This window comes from Dendronephthya gigantea, unplaced genomic scaffold, assembly GCF_004324835.1.
Source record: "Dendronephthya gigantea isolate DGI-Jeju-01 unplaced genomic scaffold, DenGig_1.0 000027F, whole genome shotgun sequence".
Taxonomy (NCBI): Eukaryota; Metazoa; Cnidaria; class Anthozoa; order Malacalcyonacea; family Nephtheidae; genus Dendronephthya; species Dendronephthya gigantea.
Window position 1 is genome coordinate 1,856,825 of NW_021163037.1, and position 22,688 is coordinate 1,879,512.

Consider the following 22,688-nt stretch of genomic DNA (forward strand, 5'->3'; position numbering starts at 1 on the left):
GTGAAAACATAGATTGTGATTGGAGTTTTAACTTACTGAGTCCATTATATCGCCGGCCATGTAGTGTAAATACAATGCGGCAGTTCTGAAGGGCCGATCGATTAACAAAACTAATAAAACTCTTTCAATTTATTACAGTTTGTTTATTAAACAGAAGTTCACTTGCTCGTGTTTCAAATGAATAGCTATTCGATCGGATCCATAAAATTGCCCTAACCAGCGGAAACAAAATTAAGGCAAGCTCACGATTGGTCTCAAATGAGTTTCGACAAAATCAACTCCTATTGTTTTGTGCACATCCCAAGCAGTAACTTTAAAACCGTCAATCCCTCAGAACGCAACATTTTGTTTTTCCAGAAAAATATAAGACAATTGAATGTAGAATTCGTAGCGATGATAGTTTTTGTCCAGAGCCAGGATATTTTCACTTTAGGCGACAGCTTTGATTTCTCTGCGATGCTTAAGGCAATGTAGACGCTCATAGGAAGGTAGAGACAGAGCAAGCAGGCCACAGCCAGGAGACAACTTGAAATGTTTTTCAAGCAAACCGGCTTTCTTAAACCAGCTGAAGACGCAGCGGTCCTCTTGCTAATCTTTCTGGCGACGATAAACAACTTGTAGTTAATGAAGAATAGCGGAGGCGAGACAACGGTAGCAAAAATCAAGGTGGCCATCCCATCGGAGATGACCAAGTTGTCTATGGAGATTCCTGCCAAGATTACCTCGAAGAGAAGAAATATCGCCAGAAATACAACAAGTCTACGCCTAGTCACCGAGGTTCTATGAAAAAGAGGGTAAACAATCGCGAGGTAGCGATCGAGGTTCATGACCAAAAGCGTAAGCAATGAAAACCCAAGGAATATATCCGTGATGTCCACATACGTGTACAACGTTCCCAATCTTTCGTAGTCTTCGATCATCCAAACGATTGAATATATTATCAGCATAGGATGATTCGTCACAACTGCAAACAAGTCAAAAAGCGACAGCACCATTAGCATGAAATAACACAACTTCTTCTGAAGCTGTGAAGATTTCAAAAGGCAAAGTATAACGAGCGTATTCAGGAATACTCCAACGACAGTAAAAAATACGTTCACAGTACACAGAAGTGATAGCTGGATATATATAATCACATCCATTTTGTATTAGCTCCATAAAATCTTCCAATACACAAGCATACAATCTGTTTCAAAAATCTTGCGTCCATGCAATTGCTCGGATCAAACGATATTTGTTTTTTTTTCTTGAATTTTACCATATGAATCATAAATCAAGCTTTTTTAAGCTGCTGATTTCCAAATTAATTGAAATCTTTAAAAAATACTACTTTGCTTCCGAAGCATAATTAAACGCCGTTAAATTTGTATTTCAAGTAATAAAATAAGAAGCATCATATTTCATAAAAAGATAAAAACGACATAATTATAGATTCACACTTACAAGTACACAGCTGGCGATAGTCAAATAAAATTCTCTGTGTGTGATAAAGTCAAGAGAAAAAAAAATTTGAAGCAAGAAATTACACAAATAGAAATGCCGACTAACATCGGTTGGGATGTAGTTTGACAAACGTCAGTCACGTTGATTGTATTATGTATTCTTTCAGGAAATTTGTTCCAAGCATGGGGAAGAGCATGCGTGTCACTATCACTATACATCTAAATATATATATATATATATATATATATATATATATTTAGATGTATAAATATATATATATATATATATATATATAATATATATTAATATATATATATATATAAATATATATATATATATATATATATATATATATATAAGCCATCTCCACCAGCCTTTCCTCCACTACAAGCCAGTTGAAAAAATTGGTATTTTTTAGGTAAAATTATGAAGATTCCTTTGAACTGTATTTTCACAGAACCAAATTGAATAAGAGATATAGACATGGAGTGCAGGCGTAGTTAAACAAAAGTGAAGACACTTACATGACTATCCATGACAGAAGCATCTATTGACTAAGTTAAATAAAGCTGTATTGAGTATTGACATACTCATTGCTTGGCTTTTTTCCCCAAGCTGCACTTTATCGCCACAAAAATACAATACTTTTTCCACATACAGTAGGCTACCTATTCAAGCAAATGGCAAGATACACATAAGTACTCATTATATTGAGCAAACTCATTCAAAGTTCAGCGAATAATGCAATCTGTCGCAAACTGGTTTCGTGTAGAATCTGGCTTTGGACCTTGAATCAGGCGCCTTTGGCACCTTACATATGATGTGGCCAATTTGAGTTACGTCATCGCGTGATGATATCGTGACTTTTAGGCTATATATAGCATTTGCATGTTGAAGTTTCTCGCGTCCATCATTGTCTGTTCAATTGTACTTACAAAATGGCATCTGGAATCTTGTCTTTGTTATTGGCTTTCTTTCTTGCTACCATAATTCTTTCCAGAGTTCGTTCAGAATCTTGTCGTCTACCGCCGAGCGTTTGGTGTTCATCGCGTGAAGTAGCTCGGAGTTGTGGCGTTGAGAAGCAATGCGAGCCGTATTTGGTACCCGTATCAGAGGCAAAACTCGTCGACTTTACTCTCTACTTAGAAAGCCGTTGCCCTTTTTGTAAAAATTTCATTAACAAGCAGCTATGGCCTGCCTTCAAAGCCGTCGGCAGTATAATGAATTTAGCCCTGGTGCCTTATGGAAATGCAATGGAACAACAACGGGGCGACAGATGGCGGTTTCATTGTCAACACGGGAAGGAGGAATGCTATGGGAACCTTATTGAGACATGCGCTATACACTATCATCCCAATTCAACAGCCTATTTTCCTTTTATCTACTGCATTGAATCATCGACTTCTTTACCAAGAAACGTCGCACCAGAATGCGCATCAAAGTTTGGCTTCGATTACTCCCAAATTCAATCATGTGTCGACGGTCCTTTGGGCAACAAATTGGAGCATGAGATGGCTTTGAAAGCAAATGCTTTGAAGCCACCGCATACCTATGTTCCTTGGGTTACGTTGAATGGCGTGCATACCGACAAAATACAGAACGAAGCGCAGGATGACCTTGTGAAGCTCGTTTGTGATACATATCAAGGCCGCCCAAAACCTCAAGCTTGCTCACAGAAAGCACGTTGATGCCGAGCCCTTGAAATAAACAAAATGCATGTATTCAAAATAATTAGAGGTGCCTAACAAATTTTAAATCCATTTTTAGATAATAAAAAGAATAGCACAGAGAGTTGTTGAATAACTTTTTTTCTGTGGCTCGGGAAAGCAATTTTTGGGACTAAAGTCTAAAGAAGTAACTTACTTCGGGGGTCTGGAACAATTCAAATATAGGACAATTTAGGAGCCTTTGCCTAAGGGACGTCAGAGGTCCAAAATAATTAAGGGTGGAAGAAAGCTTTCGCCCTCATTTTGCGTTATCATAAAACGAGAGAAGGCTTAAAGACTGTTCATTTATAGAGCAATTGGCACTGTCATGGAGACAAACACAGAAGGTGCAAATATTAAAATATAACTCCTTTTCTCTTCGCGGAATTAATTCCCTTCTTCATTCTTTTTTACATTATGGTACAACACTCATATAAAGCAGGTTTTATATTTGATTGTGTTATGTATACATTGTAAGTTCGATTATATGCAGGTGTATCGAGCCGATATACCCACACCAGAATGAAGTTTCAGAAATTTCACTGGATAAATTAATTTCATGCAATTTGATTGGACGTACGATATTCTTCACACGTGAAAAATTGCCGTGAAAAATTTGGAGGTAATATGTTTACATTTTCTTTCAAGATTGCGTCGAAATATAGGAGCGAGATTCAAAACATAATTCTCATATTCAAGACATTTTCACATTTAGCACATTATAGAATCTTTCGGAAAGAATATCTAACTTCTATTGAACAAAATTACAAAGAAATTACCTGCATGGTAACTGGAGAAAAAAATAATTTGAAGCAAGAAATTACGCAAATAGAAATCCGACTAACATCTGTAGGGATATAGTTTGTCAAACGTCAATCACGTTGATTGTATTATGTATTCTTTGAGAAAATTGGTCCAAGTATGGGGAAGAGCATGCTTGTCATTATCACTACTTCTAGGCAAGCCACGTTTACATTGTATTCTTCGTGTGCGTCTTAGTTTCAGATTGAAAAACTCATGTGAAAAACCTCCCGCCGTTCTATATATTTTATGAAGTCATTTAATTTTTATCGTCCCCAATCGTCCAGGGCATTTCAAATAGACACTCTGACACAGGGCTGTAGCTAAACCGCTTCAATTATGGAGGATGCACATTTAAATATTAATGTTTGCATTCTGTATGAACAATAGCTCTCAAAAGAAGGCATGCAGTTGGGCGAAAGCCGAATACATCAATATGCACCAACCCCTCAAATCAAGCTAATTCTAGCTACCAGAGTTGCAAATAGAGTTCAACCTTCCTCCGGTAGGATTTCCGGCAAGTTTTGAAAACCTTCCTTATGAATAACGTTACGTCACCGAGTCAAGTGGCAACCAGCATAAAGAAATATTTGTTTTTTCGGTACATTCATGTGATCAATTAGAGTGTTCAACTTTGAACCTTCATCACAAACCTCATTCAAAGCAAACCTTCCTCCGGGTGGTACCCGTGTACCGGCAGCTTTTTTGCGACTCAGCTAGCTAAGGATCTGCTCTAATCAGTATACATTAATATTTTCACAGAACCGAATTGAAGAGACAGACATGGGGCGCAGGTGTTGTATACAACGGTATAATCTTCACCATGCATATATGACTATCCATGAACCAATGAAGCATCTATTGATCAAAGCTGTATTGACATACTCATTGCCTGGTCCCTAAGCTTCACTTTATCGCTGCATGAAATACAATACTTTTTACCATGCACATACCTATTTATACAAAAAGGCAAGATACAAAAAAAGCACCCCCATGATAAGAACAAACGTATTCAATTAAAGTTCTGCGCATCATGCAATCTGTCGCGATCTGGTTTTCTTGTAGAATCTGGCTTGTTAAGTTTGAATCAGGTGCCTTTAGCGGTACCTTATATATGGACAATCAACCTCGTTACGTAACTCAAATTGAGGTACATAACGCGTGATGATCTCGTGACTGTTACGCAATATAATTTTATAGCAAGTTTATAGCAATTTGCATGTCGAGTTGCTCGCGTCCGTCATTGTCAGTTCAATAGTACTTACAAAATGGCATCTAGAATCTTGACATTGGCTTTATTTCTTGCTACCCTATTTCTTTCTGGAGTTCGTTCACAATCTTGTCGTCTACCGCCGAGCGTTTGGTGTTCATCGCGTGAAGTAGCTCAAAGTTGTGGCGTTGAAAAGCAATGCGAGCCGTATTTGGTACCCGTATCAGAGGCAAAACTCGTCGACTTCACTCTTTACCTAGAAAGCCTTTGCCCTGATTGTAAAAATTTCATTAACAAGCAGCTATGGCCTGCCTTCAAAGCCGTCGGTAGTATTATGAATTTAGCCCTGGTGCCTTATGGAAATGCAATGGAACAACAACAGGGCGACAGATGGCAATTCGAGTGTCAACATGGGGAGCAAGAATGCTATGGGAACCTTATTGAGACATGCGCTATACACTATCACCCCAATTCAACGGTCTATTTTCCTTTTATTTACTGCATCGAATCATCGACTTCTTTACCAAGAAGCGTCGCACCAGAATGCGCATCAAAGTTTGGCTTCGATTACTCCCAAATTCAGTCATGTGTCGACGGTCCTTTGGGCAACAAATTGGAGCATGAGATGGCTTTGAAAACAAATGCACTACAACCACCTCATACCTATGTCCCTTGGGTAACGTTGAATGGCGTGCATACCGACAAAATACAGAACGAAGCCCAGGATAATCTTGTGAAGCTCATTTGTGAGACCTACCAAGGCAGCCCAAAACCACAAGCTTGCTCGCAGTAGACACGTTAAAGCAGAACTCTTGAAACAAACAATATGAATTGAAAATAAATAGAGATGTCTAACAAATATTAAATCAATTTTTAGATGAAAAAAAATCACCACAAATTTGTTGGATAACAGTTATATTCTCAGGGGCGGGAGAGAAATATTTGGGGCTAAAGGTTAGGGCTAAAGGTTTAAATTCATATAACATAGAAGTAAATTCTGACTAGTAGAGGTTTTCTTAACTTCGAGTGGAATTATACACACTTCAAATTCAAGCCAGGAACAGTTGATGCAAAAATGAGTCAACTATATATATAGTTCCTCCGGCAGGAATCGAACCTACGCTTTTGCGATACCGGTGCAATGCTCTTGCCACTGAGAAGTTGCATTACATAGAAGTAATTTTTGCCCTGCAGATAAAACACCGAATTTCTTAGTGATGCATGTTTACAATTTTGCGTGTTTGATATTTGATTGCATATCCGATTCAACACGGCCGCTCATGTTGTAAATAATAGTGTGATTTTTTTACAGGAGCCTTAATTGCTCAGACGGCAGCAAAAAAGCAAATTTTTAGGTTCGGTTTGCCTTCTCATCCATACAAATGGCGAATGACCAGTTTCGCTTTCGTTTTCGGATTCATCACTAGTGCCTTAATATTACTACGTAAGCCAGCGACGAATCACTGGTGTATACTATTATACTATAAGCTATATAAATTATATAGATGTATATCATATGACAATGCCCCTGCCTATAAACCCTAGCCTATACCGAACGCAAGAAAGAAGTAGAAAAGGAACGAGCTATCATCGAAAGCATTCAGTGAAGACGGAACGGCTTACACAAACTAAGACATCTTGCCTGGGAAATAGCTATACTTTTAAAATGCATTCGGGTAAAATGATCGATGATTAAGCGGTTCACATCCTAGCAGTTAGTCTCCAAGCATTTGTAATTTCAGCAGCGATGTTTTGCTCACAAATGAGTTCCCATCACGATATTGCATTCGCTTAACACACCATCTTTTAGTCTTCTTATCCTTATTCTTAGCTCAATACTGTAGAATCAGCCTCGTTCCCAGGGCATTCCCTTTTTGTCATTGGGGAGGGTAGGGAATGACACAAGAGAAATCCCCTGGGAACGAGGTTGCAATAGAGTACATTTGACTGAAATTTTGCAGTTTATGAAACAGGAAAAACGTTTATAGCGTTTGGCTCCATGCATCGTGTCAATTTCATTGCACTACATTCCGACCACTGTACAAGTTCAAGTCGCCTGTCTTTTAATAGTTTAGATCGAATATACAAGATTTAGCGTACGACAATCATGCAGATCATTTTCTCTTACGATAATGAAAGTATAAAGTAAATTTATATGATAAGCAAAACATACTGGTTTGAACCAATATCAAAAACCTATACACGTCACAAAAGATCTACATCAAGTTAATCATCAATCAATCAGTTTTCCATCAAACGGGAATTCGTACCTTATCTCATGCCGTGCTTGATTTACGCAAAAAAACACGTAAATTTGAGGGAGGGATTTATGTTTCCTAATGCATGAATTGGACTTCCAGAGAACAAGAATAAACACTATTTTTAAAGAACGGGGCAATTCTATACTCTAAAATTGATCCTCTAGCAGGGCATTCTATAATTGTACCCTGAAGCCGCTCTGGTGCTCCCAATCTCGCGTTGTTTATCGCTGTATTAGGGCTTTAAAAAACAATATAGCACTAAATTCATCGTACTTGGTGAATATAATCATGTGGCTACTGGCTAAATTGTAACGCATCAGACAAGGCGGCAACGGACTTGGCGGTATTTCCATAACACGGAAAATAAATTAATATAACTAACTAAATAGAAAAAGTTGTTTTACCCCGACTTAACTATCGGTCTTCATTCAAAATTGAAAACGTTAACCGATAAATGCTAATAATGTCGATACGTTAGCATTTTTCTTAAAAAAATCTTGTTATCTTGTTATACACTACAGCGTTTTAGTGGGCTTTTTCCACTGAGTTCACCAAGCATTGCGTAATCAGGAAGCATTAAGAATTCAAACTTCGCCTCTTCCGCTTCGCTTGCGCTATTTCCGGTTTAGTACAGCCCACAATTCCCCGCATGCTCGTCATCTCCTGAGATGTTTTGGTTGGAAATTCTTAATGCTTTTTGATACATTCTCGCCCAGTTTCGGGGCATTAAATTGAACGAAATTGGACCAAAGCTCTTGAGCTGTGGAGGCTTAGGCATGTAAAATCCCGATCCGTGTTTGCTTGGAACGAAAGAGCTCTTGAATAGCCGAGAGTGGCTGACATTTTCACGTGTCTGGCACCTTGAAACATCTTTTGAAAACTTGTAAACATCACCCCACGGAGTTGGCTCTCGAGGCAATATTAGAGCTTTCTACAGCTGAGATCGCTTGTATATCCCTCAATCACAGAAAACAATGTCGTTCGGCTTAGACGATGTCGACTTGGCCACGCTCAAGGTAAATAATCATATTTCATCGCCTTCGGTCGTTTTTATTTAGCCGTAGAAAGATGGGTTAATTCAGCTTCAGCTATTTATATGGAGGTTGTGAGTAAATATTTTTATTTTGGAATCCTCTTTGACATGCTCTTCCCCATGCTAAGAATTATCGGATAAAATTGTGTTCTGATTGTCGGGAGATTCATTCTATGGTCATTTTTTATCCCACCATGTCAAATCGAGATAGAAGCGTTCTTTGTTGTTATCGAATACATGACAGAGCATAATATATATATGTATATATAATATCGCATTTTAATACTTTTACATTCAGAATCGATCCCTTAAAGTTGTATTTATTGTATCTTTAGGATCCAGCCGGCATTTTTGAACTGGTCGAAGTCGTTGGCAATGGAACGTATGGCCAAGTTCATAAGGTATTATTAGTATAAAGTTTGCATTATTATTATTCAGAAAAAGTAACAAAAACTAATTTTATAGGCCAAGTCACCTAGATTTCTTCTCCAAACTAGCAGACTATTTCTACTGGCACTACTTGAACAAATAAAACGCAATGCAAACTTAACTTATTGAAGATTGGATTTTAAAGGCAGAAATTTACATGCTGTCTCTAAAATCAGGATAGCATAAATAAAGCGGCAGCATTGTCTACCTGCTTCACGTCGTGTTTAACTGGTGTTCATTTGCATGTCTCACAATAGTTTAATGAACTAAGTCTGAATTTGGTCTTATCTTTGACAAGTGCCCACATACATGCTTTCAACTCGGCTTTCGTCGCGAAAGAACTTTTATGAGACTTCTCGATGTGTTTATAAACTTCAGTATGTCGCTAAATTGTTTATACAAAACTGTTCACAGCATTACAGTCCATTTACTATATTGCATTTGCATCCTATTATCGCATTTGTTCTAAATTTCTATCGTTTTGTTTTACCCGGATTTTTGAATTAGAGTAATATATGGCGTTTCATTACTCGCCAATGTTTTAAGTTAATTAATGTTGAGGTGAAATCTAGCAATAATTTTCTCAGTGAAAGAATTTTAGGCGATTTGAATTTTTAATAACTGAAATATATTGGAATACATCGCGGTGTCACTATTAATCACGTCACTTCTAAATGTTTCACTTCTAAAATGTTTTCCATTTCATAATTCTATAAACAGAACTTGGCTTTCTATTAACATGGTTGTGTGTTAATAATTACATAGTTGTCAAATACAAAGATGATTGATTTTGATAGGAAGTAAGCATGTGTGAACAAGAGATTTATCATAATTATACTGTAGTCCTGCTAGTCACCTTGGAATATTGATCTAGTGTCACAAATATTTTCAATTTGGTGTGAATTTCAAGAAAGCCATTACTACTAGCCTGAACAGGCTAGTGAAAGTTGGGTAAACAAGCTGAAACAAGGCAATTTTTGTTAACTCCAGATGGACACAAAGTCAAAGTCATTTGGTTGTGATTTGTGACATTGAAACCTAGTGTGTAGGATCAGGTTAAACTAGGAATTTTTGGGTTTGGTATTTTAACCTAAGGTTCACATTGGCAATGGGACTCTTTATTCCCAGTCAATACAGTAATTTTAGGTTAGTGTAATTTTCTCTGAGAGGACAACTCCCTCAGCTGCCATTCTGTGAATGACACTGGTATTAGGTAGTTGCGACCAGTTTTTCTCTTTGCGTTTTACATATATGTACCTACAATGTTTCTAGAGTTCTGCAGCACTTTCAGGTCTTGAAAAATGGAAGTGCTATGACCATCCTTGTGTTTCTAGGTTATTAGAAATTGACTGTTTTGAATCTCTAGCCTCTTAGTCTTGTAAAACAAACTTTTAAGAGTTAAACTTCGAACAAATGTAATTGTATTGGCTTTTTTTATTACTATTTGGAATTTCCAATTTATGCTGGACAGCATTGCTGTTTAATCATCTATCATACATTTGTAAGGACTGGGCTGAAAATTTGTGCCAACACTTAAAAAGTGAAGTGATAGGGAATGCCTTTAAACAATAGATGAACATATCGTGTAGCAGTTGGAGTGACACAATTAACTCATTGCTTTACTGCTTCTTTTTTTAAAAAATGGAACCCTGTTGTGGATTAAAGCTTGTAGGTAGCAGACCTTAAAATTTGCCATTACCAATTAATAGATTATATAACTTCCAGATGAAATCACACTGATAAGTCTGATAAAATCTTGAAAAGGATCTTAATGGTCTGTTTAATATTCAAGCCTAAAGGCGTGTGCAAAACTATGTAAATCCTAGCTTCTATAGCAGCTTTAATAACAGGGTATCGTGGGAAAGTGTCTAAATTATAGCTACAGCATTTTACAGTCAATACAGCAATTTATGATGAGATAGCATACTGTAAAGAGCACAAGAATACTGAAAATTTCCCAAAGAAAAACTTTTCTATTGATTTAATTTTCATTGTTTTGGGTGCTTTCCGCTTTTATGTATAAAATTTAATAGTTTGGTTAATTTGATAGTTATACAAGCCCAGAAAAAGCTGTCAGCTTTACTCACCACTTGAATTTTTTTCCGTATCTTGTTGATTTGGTCTGTATTTTTAGGATATACCTTCTCCAGAACAATTTTTAAAGTTCTTTCCAGCTTCTTTTAGATCATTAAATCACTCAGTGATTTAAATAGTCGGCCATTTGTTTTTGCCACCCAACCAATCAAATGCACAGAATAGCTCATGTGATGCGATGTATGACCACGTGGGGCAAAAAAATACGAAACTGTCGAAACAAGTTGAATTGCGTTCACTGTCATTCACTGATGCCGTCCAAGTTTTGATCTAAATTAAATTTTTTAGAATTCGCGAAATTATATGGCAAAATTTGCCTGTGTATATTAATTTTATATCGCTTTGTATACTATAGTCAGTGCGTTCTTGTTAGTTTTTGTCTTGTTGGCAAGTGACTAAAATAGTTGACAAAAGTGACTAAAATAGAATGCCGAAAATGTCAGAACGTTAAAGCCACGCTTTATCCTAACCCTAACCCTAGAACGTGTCAATGTGTGCCTACAAACGTCATAGCTCTACCGTTAAAATTAACGAGACAACTGTTCACAATTGCCGGTCTACCTGAATCCGCAGTATTACAGTATATGCCGGTGCTGTTGAACACGTTCAATGTGTTTTTTTACTAGGGGCGGCACAACAAGACAGGGCAGCTCGCTGCAATCAAGATTATGGACGTCACCGAGGTATGAAGAGCTGCGTCGACAAAATAATTTTATTTCCATTGAAGTACTAATTACTCGGAATAATAAACCATGCATCTCCGATGAGATGACCATTCTTGAGTTAAGATAATGGGGATAATCATTCTGATTATTATCTCTTGGATAGGATGAAGAAGAAGAAATAAGATTGGAGATCAATGTTCTTAGAAAGGTGATTAAGAAAAATCAGAATTTTTTCTTTTCTGTTGCATTTCACACATGGCATGTAGTGTACCAAGGTACATTTTATTGCGCTATACTGCATTCAAAACCTGAGAAGTACAGTGATACTGATTATTTTATGAGAACTAGTTGAATAACTTCGATATTTATTTTGCTTTGCAGTATTCCAACCACCGGAATATCGCTACTTATTACGGTGCGTTCATCAAGAAAGGTTTTCCAGGACAGGAGGATCAGTTATGGGTAGGCATATTTGTTATTGTCGCATATTTCTACTCTTAATTTGTCGTTATACATATGTATTTTAAAAGAAACAATGTTAGTGGACAATAAGTAGACGCAACGGGACGTACAGTTTTTTTCAATAAAACTAACTCGGAGCAGTGTCTCCTAATAACTTTGCATCATGTGCATGCATGTGGTAACAACTTGCCTAACTAGACGAAGGCCATTTTGTCGAAACGTCAAGAAGTGTTTTTGACATTTTAATAGTATATGCAGTGCTTACACAATCTTTTTTATTTTTTAGCTTGTGATGGAGTTTTGTGGCGCGGGTTCAATTACTGATCTTGTCAAAAGTACGTTCAAAATCCTTGTTTAAATAGCACTGAGTTGTTTTACTTTTTTAGAGTCCTATTCATTGCTAATTTACTATATGTGTGCATTCTAGCGAGCAAAAACAAGACGCTCAAAGAGGAATGGATAGCATTTATATGCAGAGAGGTTTTAAATGTAAGTATAGTCTGTATAAAATATAGTATATATACGCGCACATGTATGTACTGACATTGCAATTCTATAAGATAGCAAGACCGTGATATACATGCATATATTGTATAACAAGTATTGTGTAGTTTACTGTTTAGTTCTCATGCATGAGATTTCAATAGTATTTCGCACGTTATGTTTTATGCACGATCTGTATAGTTTTGAATGCATGCAGTTAACTTGCGATTAAGTAACATCAACTTAATAGATCTAGAATATACATGCAGTACATATATATATATACGGCTCAAAATTAGGCTGTTCTGGTAAGCACCTGTCTCATACCAATCTATTTTATTTCAGGGTGTTAGCCATCTGCATCAGAATCGAGTTATCCACAGAGACATCAAGGGACAAAATGTTCTGCTTACAGATAACGCTGAAGTCAAACTTGGTAAGAGAACGTTTACATGCTGGCATTACTGTTATGAAAGCCACAGCCTTCTTTTTGGTCCCGCATGTCGGTTTCTCGGTAATATTGTTAACACCCTAGCCTCCATTTAAAGTCTGAAAAAGAATCTCGTGCAAGAGCTACAGTATTTTTGGTCCTGTTACGCTATATACGATTAGTCGTATACGATTTTGATCCTAGCGTATGCGATTAAAGAGCACGCATCCCATATTCTCGTCGTAAAGACGATACTATAGTACAGTAATCGAGAGGATATATAATCTTTCAGCAAATGTAGCGAATGTACACGGTGAATATGTAATGAGTTTCTGAAGTTTCGGTTCATTTTAGTTGACTTTGGGGTAAGTGCTCAACTAGACAGAACGATTGGAAGACGTAACACGTTCATTGGAACACCGTATTGGTAAGGCTGTTTATATAATATGTAACTTGTGTACTTGCAGTACAGTATATGCACCCCAAAATAGGGACTAAAACAAAACGAGGATGAGTTTTTGATATAACGCCATGCATTTATTATTACCATTTGTAAGAATCTTTGAGAAAGCTTTACATTCCGAAACCTAAAATGAGTTCTAAAAAGATGTAATGGACCTAAAATATTGAATAAGATAGCTACGTACGGAAGTACGAACTGTGTTCCTGTCGTGTATATAGTGTAGCTACATCGTTTTATAGGGAGACTTACTCGTCGACCTTAATCTTACTTAGTTAGTCTATAAAGTGTTTATATAATTATTCTTTTCGTCTTATTCCTATGTTTATGCATTATTAAAGTAGTTTTAAGTGGTAAACATTCACCCGTCCCTAAATTTTGGGACTCACTAACACCATGACAGTTTGAGGCTGATGTGTTTAAATAGAGTTCATTTAACTTATTTGTTGTTATTCTGTGTGTTCAGGATGGCACCAGAGGTAATCGTCTGCGACGAGCAACCGGATGCAACATACGACAATAGGGTGAGTACATATGTACGTAGAGAAGCCGCTGAACATTTCAGCGTGGTGAAATGTAATTTATCTCTGGTAATATTTATCCAATCAGAAATTATAATCTTCCTTCCTCTTTTTACGATAAAAATCAGGTCAAAACCTGAACAGCTAACAAGTAGCTATATCGATAACTAGAGTATGCAAAAGACAATCTGTTTTTGCATTTAGTGTGATCTCTGGTCAATTGGTATCACAGCTATTGAGATGGCGGAATCCGCCCCACGTAAGTATCCTTCGTGCACTAAGTGAAGTGATGCGTTTTAGGCTCATATCATGCTAATGAATACAGAAGATATTCCTCTGTAAATATACTGCAGTCACCAGGGGCATGCATTTGCATTTTTATGACATTTTTACACATTTTTTTACACGTTTACACATTTTTCTTATCGTTCTTTCTCTTAGCGCTTTGTGACATGCATCCGATGCGGGCGCTCTTTTTAATCCCCCGAAGTGATCCACCGAGGTTAAAGTCAAAGAAAGCGTGGTCAAAACGATTTCACAACTTCACACAGACCTGTTTATTAAAAGACTATCACAGAAGACCAACGGCCGACCAGCTTTTACAAGTAAGTAATCCTTTTAACGCTTAAACAAATGTGCTCGCAAATCTTTGCGAGTACATTACTTGTGTAAAAAGCTAAGCGGAACCACGTCAAACGTGTGTTCAAGTTATTAAATTTTGTTTTTCGACTTATTTCAAATCAAACTGTATATAGAAAGTATATGAAAACGAGGTAAAAAGCATAGTAAATCGATGTACTTAATGCCACATCCCCGAACCTGATTTATTTCTCATGCGTGTTCATATTCTTTTTCCAGCATGAATTTGTTCGGGATATGAAAAGCAACGAGAGAAAGATTCGAATCGAACTGAAAGACTTCATTGACAGAATGAGAAAGAGGCGAAGTAAGTGGACCATGTGCCTCTTTCTAAGGCTCGTCTCCATGCATTACGAGGGAAGGTTTTGGTGGAAGATACTTCATTGACATCGTTTCAACGCATGAAAGTCCGACGCATGAAAGACCACTCTCCCCACTATTAGATGTATTTTGGGCGTCTCATTTCGTATTGTAAAATCCTACAGTATCTTTCACCATTCTTAGCGTATGTTCATGTATGTTCCCTCTATCCATACCCAAGTATCTTTTGTGTTCATATTCCAGTTGATCCCGAGGATGACTTCACTTTCTCAGCAAGCGACGAAGAAGATGACACACAACTAGCAAGAGCGATTGCTGATGACATGGGGTATGTTGTATGTACATTTACGTTAGGTACAGTACCTGGAGATCTATATAACATATCTTATCCACACCTACTTAAAAGATAACTGTGGTAAGATCTTGCCCCTGGAAGAGATGGTGAACATGTATATTGTTTTCAGTTTCATGGGGTCTTTCCCCATGCATGAGTGTGTAAAACATTTATGTCTATATTAACCTGGTTTCTGAGAGAGATTTTATGGGGTAGTTGATGATCTACTGAATAGAAATTATACAATGTGATGAATCGGTGTTTGGTAGAACCTATTACGTGATAGGGACATGAAAGTATCCATATATACCTACTTGCACTAAAGTTTCAGCGTTTGAATTATTTCTAGAATTAGGACCGGCGCTGAGTCATCGACGTTGCGACGGAATTTGACGTTAATGCAAGGTGGAAGTTATAACGTGGATGTTCCAGGTATGTATATAAACTTCATTACGGCATAACCCATAACTTATAACCATAATCGTATAATCACTATACGTAACCGTTTTTTGCATAACGTTGAATTTTACGGCGATATGCGTTTGCTTAAGACTGGGCTCAAACAACGACTTCGTCTGTTTTCACTAGAACACGGATTTTTAGATATTGGCTTTCAAACAATCAGAGTGCCGGTATCAGTTGCTAGTCTCCTTAGTTTCTATTCGATTGTTTATTTAGGTCTTCAAGCTGAACCGCGGCGTCACTCAAGACACGGAAGCAGCAGTGCACAAGTAAGTTTAGCATTTTGTATTTTAGTGATTACTATATCATTCTTATCCAGATAATTGAACCCAGGATTTCCTGCAGAAAACTCTTAAGATAACCATGCATGCAAATATAATCTTGCGTCCACAATAGCGACAACATATACAGAATCGGTTTTACTTACATTACCATGCAAGTTAATTAATTACTACTCGCTAGTCACATGAAGCTACTTTTTTAATTCTTGATAACTAATTAAAATCGAAAATTGAATCAAAATGTTTTCTTTATTCGAAGTTACCATTGCTTTGTATTTTAATATAACTTATTCCATGTCCTCGTACAGTGGCAAGTGATTCCAACGAACGTTGCGATAACGTGTTTTTCGTTTAGATTGATCAAGATGAAGACAGTGGCATGGATTATAACGACAGGACGTTAGATGGCAAGAGATCAAAGGACACCAGGTACAGTATTTCGATAAATTATCGAGTGTTATTGCTCGGCTTGTACATGCAGTAACTTTGTTTCAAGCCAGCCGTTGGTCCTTGAATGCGGTACAAGGTGTTATATATTTTTTTATTTTTGTGAAATGTAGTAACTCGTTTTATACAAATAAAAATATGATGAACCCTGGAGATACAAGTTAGCGAAAAACTCATGGAATTTTCCTTCTGAAGAAGTGTATTATTATTATTTTAGAGAGGAATACTCAGACGATACCTTAACAATCACGAGAAAACTTCAAAGTATGTTGAAACCGTAATGCTATACATAACATAGTACATTTCCTACAATAGTTCAAAATATATACGACATATAGTGTACCTATACAGTAAAGAAGAAGCTGTTTTATTGCATGCACCAATAGTCGTATATATACAATCCAGTAATGAGTTTGACGAAAAGTTTCCCAACTTCATATTTTGTAGGTACACGCCTGGATGATCCTACACTAGTGATTAAAGATGGAGATGACGATTCAATAGTAAGTTAATGCATGGTGATTGCCACACAGGGTACATAAATACCGTACAGTACATCTTTCCGTGATTGGTTAATTGAAGAAATTTCTCTCACCATGGACTCTGGCAACAACCATGAATATATATATGAAAAAAATGGATGGAAAAAATCCACAAAGCATGAACTAGGCAGAAAATTGTTTGAAATAGGCGTAATCGTTTGAAATTATAGTCCGACATAGAATAATGCCGTATATAAGTGTACAATTAATATGTGGACTTGAGTCTGGAGTTCAACACCTTGACAACTTTAACTTCGACTTCATCATCGTAGCAGTATAGTTTTATAAAAACCGCATGCTGATTCCGAATAAGTATCCTGCCGGTATAATATATTTCGTTGGACAAGCTGAAATTTATTTAGCTAATAGTGTTACAGTACAACTAAACGTTGATTTGTTTCCCCCCAGTCTGGTTCGTCGTCGACAAGCTTCGGAGAGACAAGCAGCGGACCATCTCGAAGTTCGTTTGTTGGTAGTTTGCCTGACGTTCTGCCAGAAAGACAACAAAAAGAACTAAAGGTACGGCTTACCGAACTAAGACATTCTGATATTCATATATGAATAAGCCAGATTCCTGATCAGTGGTAATACAGTACGTACATGTATTTATTATACACCGATACATAAATTTACGAACAGTAGCCTATTGGATAGAACAGTGTGTATCTGCTTGTAGTCTACCGAATAGTTAGACTACACTAGAATTTTTCTAACAACTACTGTCTTGTAACTTCCAGGAAAAAGAGAAGAAGTTGAAAAAGTCGAAGGCGAAAGATGACGCTGATAATAATTCTATATCGGATGAATCTATTACGTCATCATCCGTGAATCTGGACGACAAGAAAGGCAGAAAGGCCTCCAAATCGTTCGTCTTTGGTAGCAAACAACAAGTTCCAGCAGAGGTCTCCGTGAATGTCACACCCGAGAGAACGCTATCCCAGTACGACGACTCAACAGTGAGTATGGTATTATACAGCATATATGAAATGAGCTCTCTCTTCCTCTCAAATGGCTTCGTAAATATCATTTTGATGCATGGGCAAAGCGTACCGGGAATATCTACTGACTGTCGAAGGGTTGGATAGTTGCCCATTTTCTCTGTAAAGAATGGATACGATATACTTCAACCGGAATTTTTTGCAATAAAACTTGTAATTTGAATTATACCTGTTTTGGTATTATTACTAATTTTAAATAAAACACTAATTATACGCTGGGCATCGAGTTCGTGAACATATCTGGGCAGATTTTCTGTTTGATGTCATCGTAATCTCACTGATTCTCCTTATCTCCGTAGATGCCACAAATTGGTAAATATAAATACAAGTTCCGAACCGAAATTCTTTGTGGCGCGCTGTGGGGTGAGATAATTTTAGCACCTGCTTATTTGGTTCTCTTAATTATCGACACACCGCATGTAGTACGTGTACGATAAGTCATTAAGACGAGTTTGTATTTCAAATGTTTTTTATTCAGGTGTCAACCTACTGATCGGTACGGAAAATGGCCTATATTTGCTCGACCGAAGCGGCAACGGCAAAGGTTTGTGAACCGTATATACAATCGAAGAAAATATAAGATATAACCGTGTAACCGGGTGATTGCATGTGATCTCGCTGGGCAGGTGCGGGCGATCTATGTACTGCAGCAAGGGTTTAGTATTTGACGACAGTATATTTCACATTGTATAAATTTGCCTTGTTTAGTTTTCACAATGGTGTCTAGAAGAAGATTCGAGCAGATCGATGTGTTGGAAGGCATTAACGTTTTGACGAGCATAAGCGGTAATTTAACAGATATTGAATTAATAACTCATTTAGACGCCCAAAATTTGTTGGTTCATTAGTTTTAATTATTAGTCGGGTTCATTTTATCTTCAATTTATGTTTAAACCTTAACTTCCCCTCTTTGAAGGAAAGACAAACAAGTTACGAGTATATTATTTATCATGGCTGAAAAACAAGATTGTCAAAGGGGATGAGGTATGTTGACTTCGTGTAATTGAAAGATTCACCTTAATTTTACTTAGTATTGCTTCCATTACCTTGTTAGTTCTCTAGGAATAATAATAGAAGAATATATATATTTATTGATAATGTTAATGTTGAATCTTGTTGTTATAGGCGGATAAAAGTAAACTGCGTGGGTATGTTACCGTCGGTGAATTTGAAGGCTGCACTCATTACAAAGTTGGTAAGTGTTCTAGCATAATTTTTTTGACCATTCGGAAATGTATATACTTATATAATGTGTGAGTCAAGGTTTGACAGCCCTATATACAGGCAATATGGATATACCAAATCGGGAACTTCCTACTAAAATTTTAAATCTATATATAGATATATATATTAAAACTAATAGGAAATTAACATTTCATATCTTTGAGGATTCTAAAATTGTATTCGTATTCTCTATAATTACTACTTTGAAGCAGAGAGTTCACATTTTTTTTGCAATTGCAGTAAACTTCCACCGGATAAAGTTCTTGTCCATTGCTGTGCAAGACAGAATCGAGGTGTACGCATGGGCGCCAAAACCGTATCACAAGTTTATGGCTTTCAAGGTAAAGAATGCATATTATTTTTTTACGAAATCCCCGTACATCAAGATGCCGTTATACACAAACTTATGAGCGTTGGTGTGAGTCAACAACCGAAACCGATCCATCTTCCGCAGTCTTCGTGTTGTATATTTCACCAACTATCACCAACTAAAGTCGTTCTCCATTTCTTAGTCGTTCACGAATCTTGTTCCCAGACCTGTGAAAGTAAATATGACGGTTGAAAATGACCAAAGCAGGCTAAAAGTTATCTATGCCTCAGAGAGTGGTGAGTACAGTATATCTTTCTACATTTTCCCGAAATGGAGTTCTTATTCCAAGTAGCGTTTTCAATGCATGTTGGGGCGCAAATTGATGTGAATCAGAAAACACCGTAAATGCGGACCAATCAATCAAAGTTCGGTACAAGGGTGCAATTTTGTTCGGTACAAATGCCATTCACCACATCACCTGCATACCTAAAAGCTTTATCACCTTTATGTTCTCAAGTTTTCCAGGTAAATTCAAATGTTTTGATTGAAAAAATTTAGTTTTCGAGTAATTTGCCTTGGGAATGGTGTTCCGTTCCAATCTTATCAGTTATGAAAATCGAGATCGCATCTAAAATTTATATTGCTTTAAAAATCAAGCTATTGCATAAATCACGAACAGTAAAACACAATAATCTTTTAGTAAATTACGTTAATATTAAATTATGTTAAACTGGAACCGGTTGTATGTGTATCCGTGTCGAAACTCGAACTGATTAAAATATTTTAACTTCAGGTTTCCATGGTGTGGATCTGGACTCTGCGTCTGTCTATGATCTGTACATTCCATCGCACGTAAGTTTAAACTGTGTTACGATTTCGAAATATACAAAATTAATCTGTTAGATGATTTAAGGAATGAACGAAAGTCTTACCATACCCTCTCAAGTGATCACTTGCCCTCATATCGCTCGATAATAGTATTACTCGATATGCCAATTGCCACTATCGATGCGGCCCTCGAGCCATAGATGTAGTTTTAGTGTTCGTAGTGTAGTGCTATTTTGTAATTTTTCATCTTATACAGTATTTCACAATAAGCATCAGCGACGTATTTAGATTCCAAATGTAACTTCGTCGAACACATCCCAATTACTTATTCTCCAATATCTTCATTTCTTTCAGTTGACAGAGCGCTTCGAGGCACATGCCATTATCCCTCTTCCAGGTAATACGCAGCAAGATGCGCCTTGCAAATCACATGATCTTGTATGGATAAAGTGAAAACCTCTGCGGATGTTCATGAGAAGGAAAGGGGGGAACAGTACAGTATTATCGAACTCGTTTTTCACCATCTGTCTTTTGTTTTCCCATATATAGAATCAAACGGACGAGAGTTACTTGTTTGCTTCAACAGTAAGTACAAATCTTGAGATTTTATATGAATTGCTTATTGCTATTCCTTTTGTTTGTATTGTTTTTTAATCCTGTGCCTCGATCCTTTTTGCAGACGAAGGTGTTTACGTCAACAATTCTGGTAGTTTAGTAAAACATGCCGTGATGCAGTGGGGTGAAACTCCTTATGCTGTTGGTAAGACGCCTGATCCTATTTAAGGTTTGATTTAAGGGCTTTCGTCAGAAAAGTCTTCTGTCTTAGTTTAAAACTGACTATTTAAAATTTTCTCATATAGCTCATGTTGGCACCGGTCAAGTGATGGGCTGGGGAGAGAAAGCAATCGAAGTTCGCTCCGTGCAAACAGGACAGCTAGATGGGGTTTTTATGCATAAAAGAGTACAAGCATTCACATTTCTGTGCGAAAGAAACGAAAAGGTATAGTTTACAACATTGTGGAGCATAAAATCCTGTCGTGGTGAACATTTTAAAGCGGTTCACATCTCCGGAAATGTAATAGTAAAAAACGTAACCATGCATGATGAAATGTTTTACTCTAGTACACCATTCGAATATGATATTCCAACAATATATATATAATACATATTGATCAGTAAAGAACAATATTGAGCAGTAAAGACCCTCATGGACTGAGAATACATCTTGAGATCTCAGTTTCTTTGTGCTTCAGCACTGATCATTGTATCCTGCTAACATTGAATCAATTTCACCAAAGAGAATTTTCGAATTTGGATCTAGGAGAATTTTACGTGTTCTCTGTTTTCTTCAGATTTTCTTCGCCTCGAAGACCAGCGCAAGCTCTCAAGTGTATTACATGACGCTGAGCAAGAGCTTCAAAAATTTCCACTGTTAGTCTGCAAGACTATCGTCCGTAGAAAGATTGTTCCCACCATTCTCCCAGTGGCAGGGTCTACACCGTTTCCACGTGGGCCACATGGAGGAGAAGACTCATTAAAAATGAAGGACAATCACTCATTCGTAACTATATATGATATATCGAGTAGACGTACGAGTATATAGAGACTGCGAACGTTTCAGAACAGCGTTCCATTCCAGCAGATACAGCGACAGTATTTACACTACCGCACATCCCGGTTTTACGCAATCACACAACTGGTGTACGAGTGGTAGTGATTCCTGCGACGTTTTTGACGCTGAAATTTTTGCTACACGCTACACGATCCTTGTTTTGAAAGCAATAGTCAAGTGGAGAAATTAACTATAAGTTATTCGTTAAAGGAATTATTACATCGTTTCGGATTCATTTTATGCCTGTATAAAGTAATATTTTAACATGCATGCATACGTGGAGGTCATTGGCGCTTAGCATTCCACGTTAGTGCGATAAACGAATGTATAGAATTATATTGATTTAAGGCTCCTCACCACTCAGTATTTCAAAAGTTCGCCTCAGTAAACCCTGGGTTAACGCAAATCGTCAGGCAAACTTTCCTGTAGCTTGTACTTTAAAGTTTCCCACCTTTTTTTTAATTAGTGCATGGAGCATCAGGAATTCCATGTTAGGAAATACGTTTTCTGGTCAAATTTTACTATTAATAATGGTCTAAACCTAAATACAGTATTGATCAGTGGCAGTCGGACAGTTCGAGTTTTAGAAAAGTTGGGTTTTATGAACTTGAAAATATTTTTTTAGAGTAGCAATAAAGACTATAATTGTAGTATTCTTAATAAATTTCATGATTAATGTTTTCGTCCTATTA

The 22,688-nt window shown here is 37.0% G+C and overlaps 4 protein-coding genes across 4 annotated transcripts; 3 read left to right on the forward strand and 1 right to left on the reverse strand.

Moving 5' to 3' along the window:
• Positions 1 to 281: 281 nt before the first annotated feature.
• LOC114523312 lies at positions 282 to 1,142 on the reverse strand. Its single transcript, XM_028544190.1, has one exon. It carries the CDS (start codon positions 1,140 to 1,142, stop codon positions 282 to 284), a length of 861 nt encoding a protein of 286 aa, XP_028399991.1.
• A 1,207-nt stretch (positions 1,143 to 2,349) lies between these two features.
• LOC114523464 (gamma-interferon-inducible lysosomal thiol reductase-like) lies at positions 2,350 to 3,219 on the forward strand. The gene has a single exon (XM_028544393.1). It carries the CDS (start codon positions 2,382 to 2,384, stop codon positions 3,129 to 3,131), a length of 750 nt encoding a protein of 249 aa, XP_028400194.1. The 5' UTR covers positions 2,350 to 2,381; the 3' UTR covers positions 3,132 to 3,219.
• Positions 3,220 to 5,134: 1,915 nt separating this feature from the next.
• Positions 5,135 to 6,048, forward strand: LOC114523423 (gamma-interferon-inducible lysosomal thiol reductase-like). Its single transcript, XM_028544328.1, has one exon. The coding sequence runs from the start codon at positions 5,219 to 5,221 to the stop codon at positions 5,951 to 5,953; it is 735 nt and encodes a 244-aa protein (XP_028400129.1). The 5' UTR covers positions 5,135 to 5,218; the 3' UTR covers positions 5,954 to 6,048.
• Positions 6,049 to 8,087: 2,039 nt separating this feature from the next.
• LOC114523402 (misshapen-like kinase 1) lies at positions 8,088 to 22,672 on the forward strand. Its single transcript, XM_028544305.1, has 34 exons — positions 8,088 to 8,437; positions 8,790 to 8,855; positions 11,604 to 11,660; positions 11,806 to 11,850; positions 12,024 to 12,104; positions 12,391 to 12,439; positions 12,532 to 12,593; positions 12,933 to 13,023; positions 13,372 to 13,444; positions 13,944 to 14,001; positions 14,203 to 14,257; positions 14,440 to 14,603; positions 14,857 to 14,944; positions 15,202 to 15,286; positions 15,642 to 15,724; positions 15,971 to 16,023; positions 16,391 to 16,464; positions 16,700 to 16,746; positions 16,930 to 16,985; positions 17,433 to 17,543; positions 17,762 to 17,980; positions 18,322 to 18,385; positions 18,501 to 18,566; positions 18,731 to 18,808; positions 18,939 to 19,006; positions 19,148 to 19,217; positions 19,487 to 19,587; positions 19,759 to 19,852; positions 20,350 to 20,408; positions 20,739 to 20,781; positions 20,934 to 20,969; positions 21,064 to 21,144; positions 21,245 to 21,384; positions 21,737 to 22,672. The coding sequence occupies exons 1-34, from the start codon at positions 8,396 to 8,398 to the stop codon at positions 21,818 to 21,820; spliced, it is 2,643 nt and encodes an 880-aa protein (XP_028400106.1). The 5' UTR covers positions 8,088 to 8,395; the 3' UTR covers positions 21,821 to 22,672.
• The last annotated feature ends 16 nt before the right edge of the window (positions 22,673 to 22,688 follow it).